An 8,782-nucleotide genomic window follows, 5' to 3' on the forward strand; every position below is an offset into this window, starting at 1 on the left:
CGGCCATCCACTTTCTCTCCCTGCCAAAAATTGCGTTCACTACACTTGGCAGCGGAGGTCCTCCTAATTACCTCCACCATGACACGGCACTCATCCACCGTGCGAGACACACCTCTAGGGTATGTTATGCCGTGTCCTGATCACCGGACAATGCCAACAACACGTCGTCCCTTCCTTTCCAATACGACACAAATACCGCCCTAAGTAACATTGTCCAGACAGCACTTCCACCATTCGATAGTTTTCTCCACCGAAACTTCTGTTCGACCGTGGAGCCAAACGACCGAAGTGTACTCCAAAATGCCAATAACTGTCGAGAATCAGTCCCAGATATTTCAGCTGGAACTTCATCTCGACATTGGTATCACCCAGCTGGGCGACCCTCTCCGACGACCAGCACCAATGTGTCGTTGGCGTAACACGCTAAGTCGACCGTCGAGTAAGCTCACGTTTTTGTGTGCTTTATTTGAACACGGGGAAAATCTTCCAAGGACTCTCCCAACCTCGTGAGATGTATAGGATTCCCCGCACTCACGTGTGTGGAGTCTACCCACTAGAACCACCACGGAGACTATATTCACATGATTTCGAGGACCATCGGGAACTGCTAATAACATAATATCGTCTGCCCTTTCCTTTCTCCTGGTGCAGTGTTTGCAATCTTGCTCCTCATATGACGGTGTCGGAATACCCGGCAACAGAGCAAGCCTTGTACCCTTATTTCCAGAGGGGCCGCACCCAATGGCACGAGGACCAAAGAATAGCTCATCACTTGTCCTCTGTCGACACGGCCTTTATTTTGTAGTCTGAGAAGGGGCGTGTGCGAGGGGAGGCCCCTCCAGGGCGTGCTACAGCGTGTCCTAATTATCGGGATAATGCTAGCAGCGTGTCGTTGCTTTTTTTCCTACATAATGCAAGTAGTGTCCAAAACAACCATGCACGGACAGTATCTGCTATCGAAATCTCTGCTCAACCAGTCTGGTAGAAGTGACACAACCACATAGTTGCTGCCACTATAACAGAATGAACTGCTGAGACCTGCGCTTGAAGGTTTTAACCTCACGTCCTGTCGGAACCTCCTCCCTCTCGTGAAACTCGCAGCAGCTGTTGTAACAAGTCGCGTACAAGCCTGCGAGCAGATTCAGCGGGGGAAGCCCAGGACACGAGTCTATAATCGGAAAGCGACTAGGTCGCCAATCCAAAGGGAGCTTCGTATAGAACCATGTCAGGCAACAAACCCAACTGTTGCGACGCGTAGTCCTTGAAGTGATATTTTCGCACTACGCGTTCTCACACGTCTAATTAAATTTGTGCGAGTGAATTATTAAGATGGATTCGTACGTAATGTACCAGTGCTTGCAGGAAGAGACTGAACGATTGGACGACTACGGTTGAAATACCTTCAAAGATGCCCTTTGAATCTTTGATGTTCGGTGTTTTTGTAGCGACCGTTCTAATCTCGTGTCGGTATCGTCGGAGAAAATTCTGTCACATTAGTGCTAGTCTGTCGTTGGTTAATTTTGTCATTGGATATTTTTAATAGAGTTCGCCAATAGGAAAATATGCGATTTTCCGGTGATAGTGGTGGTGGTATGCAACATTTAAACTGTAAAGAGATTAAGCGTGACGCATTGCAGGGATGCGTGGATGATTGGTTTATGACCTGGCCTGTCATAGGCAGGCAGCTGTTCGCCAGATTTTTCGACACAAAGTTTTTCGTCTTTAATATGTTGCTCGATAAGTTGTGTCGTTCGATAAAAAATTAATTTTTGGAATAGGTGGAGTAATTAAATAATAAATTTAGGTTGTGAGATAATAATTAAGGTTGCTGAATAAGTTTTGTCGTTCAATAAGAAATGGAACTATTAGATTCGTCGTTTTATTTTTCTAAAGATGGTACCACTGTTTGATGAACATGTGCGAAGTTTCATGGAGATCTGTCGACTTATTCGTATATTTACAATTGTTCAAAGTTGTGGTGAAACGACAAAACTTATCGAACAACTTAGTATGAGGGGCAATAGTAAATTATCCCTCGATGTTCGCGCCGCAACACCAGCTGCTCGGGCGCTGCATATTCAAGAGGAACCGTGTCAGGGAACCAACTATCCTCTCCAACCATAGTTTCAGGTACCCGAAATGCCTCTCGTCCTCTCGAGTCTAAGCACCTTAGACCCACATTTTTGTATGTTTGGTTTAAAGCTAAGTATGCAATTTACGGAAAGAATATTGTCTTTGAAACATCAGCTGTGTCCTGTTTCAAGACAATGCCAAGTTACGATTGTTTAAACTGTCTCGTTGATGAAGGTACATATAAAAGAAACCGTGTTTGCTTGTTGCAACCACTGCAAAAATTATTATTGCTTCGATTACTTTCTTTTTATTCCTTGTAATTGTAAAATTATCATAAATGTAACGGATAATTAGCCTGACTTATGATTTCATTGTTATTTGTTATCATTCATTTTCTTTTCCTTACTTGTCTTCTTTCTTTCTTCTCCTTTTTGTTAATCTGTCAAACTCAGACCGGATTTTAGTAGCATCTTCAATTTATATTTTCGTAACCTTTGTGTATCCATATACTTCCAAGCTATATAAACAAATCTTTGCGATTTTCATATCAATTGAATAATGTGCCTTATTAAAATCTTCTGGTAATTACTTAGTTTAGAGAAAACTGCTGAAATGAGCTTAACCTTCGCATATGTTATCAAGGGAACCAATTTTTTCTCTACAACAATTAACGATCATCTTTGGTTTATAAGATATCGTCTCGATTTTGAATTCCGTGTTGCGTACTTTACTCTGTTAATATCATGTGATTAGTACTAATTTTGGTAATATTAATTTTTATGAATTAGGTGTTTAGATTTGGCAATTCTTTTTCGGCATCAACTTAGTTAACACACGCAAAATAATTTTGTTGAAAAACAAACGTTTCTATTGACACAAATGTTTTTCACGTGTTAAGTAAGCCAATGCGAATAGAATAATGGTCAGCAAAATTTCAAAGCAAAGAGGCACGTGTACCAGTGTGTCAACCATAAGTACAAAATAACAATTTTTATATTTTTTTCCGAATAAAAATAAATCGATACACAACCTCGTTTAAACTATTTTTAACTGTGCGTTATTCGAATTATTTTCGAAATTCGTTCAACTATTTATTGCATAATTAAAAATAGTAAAAATAAGTTCGTGTTTGAATTTACTTGGACGGAAAAATCTTAGCTATTGTCTTATCGCTCTTACCTTAATCATCAACCACACGAATCGACAGATCAATCACGCTGAAGAAACATAAACAGTGAATTATCATTTAAATGCTGAAATAACTATGTCGACATATATAAGAACCTCGCACTAATTTAATATTGACAAAAATCGATTACTGTCAGTGATTACATAGAGATCATTACAATAAACTATGAAGTAGTCTATGGATACACCGAGGCCCATTAATTCTTGCCCTTCAAGGAGAAAGTCACCAACTCCGGCACCAACCAAGACACCTGCCTCAAGGATACAAGATCTTGATTGGTGTCGAAACTGGTGACTTTCTCTTAGAAAAGCAAGAATTATTACCCCATGATTTACGTGTAGACCAAATACGAAAATAGAAGTCTAAATTTTATTTATTTACAAACGATAAATTAAACAATAAACTGTATTTTAAAATTGATCGGTACAAGTAATTACAAACATGTTTATTTAGTCGTATTCATAAAATTCTACTTACCTACCTAATCATCAATTTTTGAATGCGGTCAATTATATTTAATTATTAATCGTACAGAAGTAGCCATTTGAAACTTTTATCTTAGATTATATATCAGCATACGTAACGAATAACTAAGCGATTTAAATTAAGGCTTCTGTTATTTATTTTAGCATCGAGTCTGCAGTACACACTCTACACAATTTACCATAATGTACTTTATACTTTTACTTGTAACCATCAGATAACCATGCTTGGTGACTGCTTCTCGCAAGTATTAAATTAATGCAAGATTTTTGTATATACATATAGAAAATCTTTCCCAGATGCAACTGCATCTAACAAGAGCCCTCTGTATGAGACATGCTGACGAAGCAGAGGATTTAAAACGTCAAGTTTCTATTTGTTCTTACAGAAAAATTCTAATATCAGTCTTTTTACTTCTTTCATATGAGATCGACTACTCGCAACTTGTTATTTATACAGAGTGAATCGCGACAAACAGGACCTCGAAAGGATTAATTCATAAATCTAATCTCTCTATAAGTCTTCGTCTTGTTCTATCCATCATTTCTGACGAAAATATCTATCCTCTTGGTAGACGCCAACTTTCAATTTTCCTTACAAAAAAAAAATCGAGTGAAATAACATTAAACGAACTGGCTGGTTATGGTATCGGTTCGTCACGTCCAATCCAATGATTTGAATACTTAATGTTCAAAAAGTTGATTGCAGCACGTGAAGAATGTGCGGGACAGCTATTACACTGAAACCACATTTTGTTGCACAATTTGTTTATTATCAAGAATTCCACAGTAAGGACATTTATTTATCGATTTGTCGTGACCAACGAGGATTATTGTCACTTCAATAATTTATAATTTTTAAATCTACTTAACCATCATTTGTGAAGGTAGCGTTATCAGTATTGTAATATTTTACTAAAAAAACATTCTATCGTTTACAATTTGTTCCAGACCCCACAGACAGAAATTCTCACGGTTTTTTAAGTGACACACGATACGAATGATGTTTACGAGAATGTTTTATTCGCAAAACACTAGATTGGCTAACAGCACTTTCTCAAGCGATTTGTCGTACGAGAGTTTGTATTTAACGTAGCAAGAACATTAATTATACTTTCCTCGTTTCCACAGGTATCTTAGACTCGACACTAACAGTTTCACGAAATATTTTAATTAAACTTGAATAAACACTAAAAAACGCACACCTACGATCGGGGAATCTCTCTCAATATAAACGGGCTACTTGTTTAAGATACTGACGACTTTCACCATACATTGTCTCAATAATTGGGTAGCAATAACAGATGTACATAACCATAATCGATAATATTATTTATAGTAACACACATGTCATATGTATGACTGTAGAAAATAATTTAGGAAACATTTCACACGTTAACATTTCCATTAAAAAGCTCTAAATTTCTCAATCAAAGAGTACGCTAGATCGTTAAATTCGTATTGACATCGGCTACGGTATAATATAGTAAAAAATAAATAATTCTACTAAAAGAAACCAGCGATGATCTTGAAATTGTGTGAAAAAATGATTTCAAACCAAACTTTTTCCTATCATTGTATGCATTTATTCTAATAGTTGAAACTTTGGCTTGAGACATTTTTTAACACGATGAATAACAAAGATATTTCGGAATTCTCTTTCTTATGACTCACCTTATCTACTTGCACGAATACTGATTGACTAAATAAATTTACTCGTGTTACGATATTGTTATATTTTATAATACTATACTTCTTGAAAGCAAAAATACGAAGCAACCAAAATGAAAAATCCTTTATTTGTCGGTGATAAGCCATACATCATGGGATCTCTGACATTATTAACCGATACTGCTATTATTATTAATCGATCTTTAATAAATGATAAAAGCCTATAGTAAATGGTAAGCACGCAAAACGAACATTAGAAAGTGTACAAGAGCTCCTCGTGTAGTCTGCAGTTAAGGAGAAAAGTATATTTGTCGTATAATTACGTAAAAGTTACATCAGAAATTCCGTAAATGTCTCCTAAAAATACAGAATTGTAAAACTGGCTGAAATACCAGTTGTCGTCGTTATACAAGTCACCAAGGTTCGTGTTAAATATTTTCAAAGCAGTAACTTTCAAACATCCCGATATCTAAAGTTTCTTATCCCCGTAGGGAATCTTTATAGTTAGATTAAGCATTTTTTCGATCGTTCAAATATAGGTTTTGTGCAATTATTTAACATCATAAATTGCGACAGTCTGCTTTCACTCTCTTATCATCGCCAAGAAAATTGCTATGTGCCCCGAGACTAATTTAACTCTGTCCTACATGTGTATATATCGATTAGAAACTTACAGCAGCAACTTCGCCGATCGATCAATTTTCAAATAATTTTTCAACGACGTTTAAGCCATCCTCTATTTCTCAACGATGTCCCAATTAATATAAATCAAATTCAGCGTTAAATGTGGGTTTTGAAAATGGAACGATAAATTGAAAAAAAAAATGTGCACATTCTTCGTTTACATTTTTTTATTCATGAAGAGAAACATTGTTCTCCGCTTATTTACACAGATACAATGCATTACTACGTTACTTGCAACGTTATAACAGCGGATCTGTTTTACTTTCTCGAAAGCAATCGTTCTTCGTTAACAATATTAACAATTACTTGGAATTTCATTTCTTTTTTAACTCCAATTACTTAGAATTTTATTAATTCTTCGATAATTCTGGTTATTTTCAGGGAGACATTATAGAATTACTATCAATCTTGCACGGCCACCGACTGCAGAAAGCTGGGTTCAAGGTTTCATGAAAGTTACTCTTCACGCCGATAATAGTATAATACGTGACGTCGATCTCACTCCTAGGTAACTCTTTTTCTAACTTTGTACCTTAAATCGTTAAACTCGTTCTAATCGAATTTTTACGAGTCGAAATGATCATCGTTCTCTCGATGCGGATACAAAAGCAAACGAATAGAATGTTGAACTTTCAAACTTCCGGCTGTTAAACTATCGAACCTTGAAACTTTCAGACTCCTCGACTTTTAAATCGCCAAACTATCAAACCTTCAGGTGTCTCGATTTACAGATTGCCAGGCCATCAAACCATAAGACTTCCAAATTTCTAGACTCACGAAACTTCTTTACGAACATACTTTCTCCAAACTAAAAATATGTTTCGCCTTAACATAATGCTTCTTTTGAACATTAAATATATTCAACCGTTTGTATTTAAAATTAGTAAGCTTAAAAACCAGTTAGATTAGAAATTGTCCATCTTCGAAGTAACGTAGCGTCCCCACTTGCAAAGTGATAATAAATATTCTCCAAAAGGAAGTGATACTTTCGAAAAGATAAATTTTACTGCTGCTTTCAACCACAATTTGTAGCGGTTACATGAAATTGGAACACGGATCGACAGTACGAATGGTTGTCACGCATCCAGCCGGGGCGACCGGAGAAATTGGAAAAATCAGGCGAGTTGAACTTTCATGGACATACGACATGGACGTATTGCAGCCGCGATCTCTGTGCTTTTTCTGGTGTAATGATCGGCTTTACGTGAATAGCGTTACCGTTGACATTATGGAGCTTCCAGGCAGAGGGTAAGTTTCACGATTGAACGTAAATGTTTTACAAAACTATAAAAGATCATCTCATAAATAAAATCAGAATGAAAATAATGCTTATACATGTATCATAGATTGTAGGTGATCTTAAGCGTTTGAATAGCAGAGTATCGCATGGCTTTTCAAAAAAATTCAACCTATTTTTCATATCTAATATATAAAAACATGTATGTACATAAAATTATACGAAGATGTGAATAACAAACATTCGCACTAAATATCACCAAAAGCTATTATTATGTTTAAAAACATTAACATGTGATTTACTAATTCAATATCCATAACAATTGAACACATTCAAAGAAACATATACTTTAATAGTCAACACTATACATACAGCCTTCTTATATATTAGAAAAGGCACTAGACATTGTGTTACCAGTGTGAGAACCTCTACAACTCAATAAGATTCCTCGCATCATTTCTTTACTATTAAAATATACTCTTATAAAGACTGTGTTTGAATTAAATAGCATAGATTATACTATTTCAGTATATGCAGAAAAAGAGAAGCAGACTTCACCGGAAAACTTTGTTCAGCGAGCAGACAGGAGTACGCAGAAATTGCTAGTGGATCCACAGCATCATTCATCGATAACTGCTGACACAGCACCTTAAATTGACTAAAAAGTGTTTTTGATTATTAGATCAAGGTACTTGATACGATGAATACTGTTCCTGTAGAAAATATAACAATGAAACACTTGTAGCGTGAACAATTAAAATTGTATAGTATCTATTAAGACAAATTCAACTTGTAGTGATCTTACTTTACAATACTTTAATTTTAAACGTATTTGTAAATGTTACATTTGGTTAAAACGTGAAGCAGTGTCTATATGCAAAAGAATATACTTTCAATAAGAGTTCGTTTGAAAAAATATTTATATGTTACATGTATAAAAGAAATTATCTCACAAATTTCTAATATAAAATTAAGCAAAATTATACACAGTAATATTCTCTTTCAAAAGCAAAACATTGATGTAATTATTGTCAAATGGCATAGAAAATTTTTCATACAAGAATTAAAAAGTAACGAAGTAGTATTTTTATAGTAAATCCTTTTACAAAAATTTCAACTGATCACTGTTTCAAAAAAATATTCAGATATTTTCCCAAGGAAGCAATGTTAGCTTAAATCGAAGAAAGTGTAATGTGTAAAATAGGTGAATATCTGCAGCAGTATTAATACGACCGATTACTTTGTACATCTTGTATATAAAATTGGTTATATGTAACTAAGATAATTAGTTAGTAGTGTGAAAGCAGATATTTTGCGAGTGATTACCATCGGTTTCTGGCAAAAATTACTATACTAATTTTTATACGATATTTACATAAAAACAGTATCTGTTGCGACATCGTTTGTGATATTTTCTTTTTATAATTTAAATATTATATTTAATAC

The 8,782-nt window shown here is 35.3% G+C and overlaps 1 protein-coding gene across 3 annotated transcripts in view; it reads left to right on the forward strand.

Moving 5' to 3' along the window:
- Positions 1–8,733, forward strand: part of LOC143154949 (pancreatic triacylglycerol lipase) — a 74,813-nt gene extending 66,080 nt beyond the window's left edge. For all 3 annotated transcript variants that reach the window (XM_076327073.1, XM_076327072.1, XM_076327075.1), the window contains 3 exons: positions 6,481–6,607; positions 7,132–7,347; positions 7,865–8,733. In XM_076327073.1, coding sequence (XP_076183188.1) covers positions 6,481–6,607; positions 7,132–7,347; positions 7,865–7,976 — 455 coding nt within the window. In that variant the 3' untranslated portion in view covers positions 7,977–8,733. The remainder of the gene's footprint in view (positions 1–6,480; positions 6,608–7,131; positions 7,348–7,864) is intronic.
- Positions 8,734–8,782: the final 49 nt, after the last annotated feature.

The sequence above is a fragment of the Ptiloglossa arizonensis genome, chromosome 2, assembly GCF_051014685.1.
Source record: "Ptiloglossa arizonensis isolate GNS036 chromosome 2, iyPtiAriz1_principal, whole genome shotgun sequence".
NCBI classification, from domain to species: domain Eukaryota; kingdom Metazoa; phylum Arthropoda; class Insecta; order Hymenoptera; family Colletidae; genus Ptiloglossa; species Ptiloglossa arizonensis.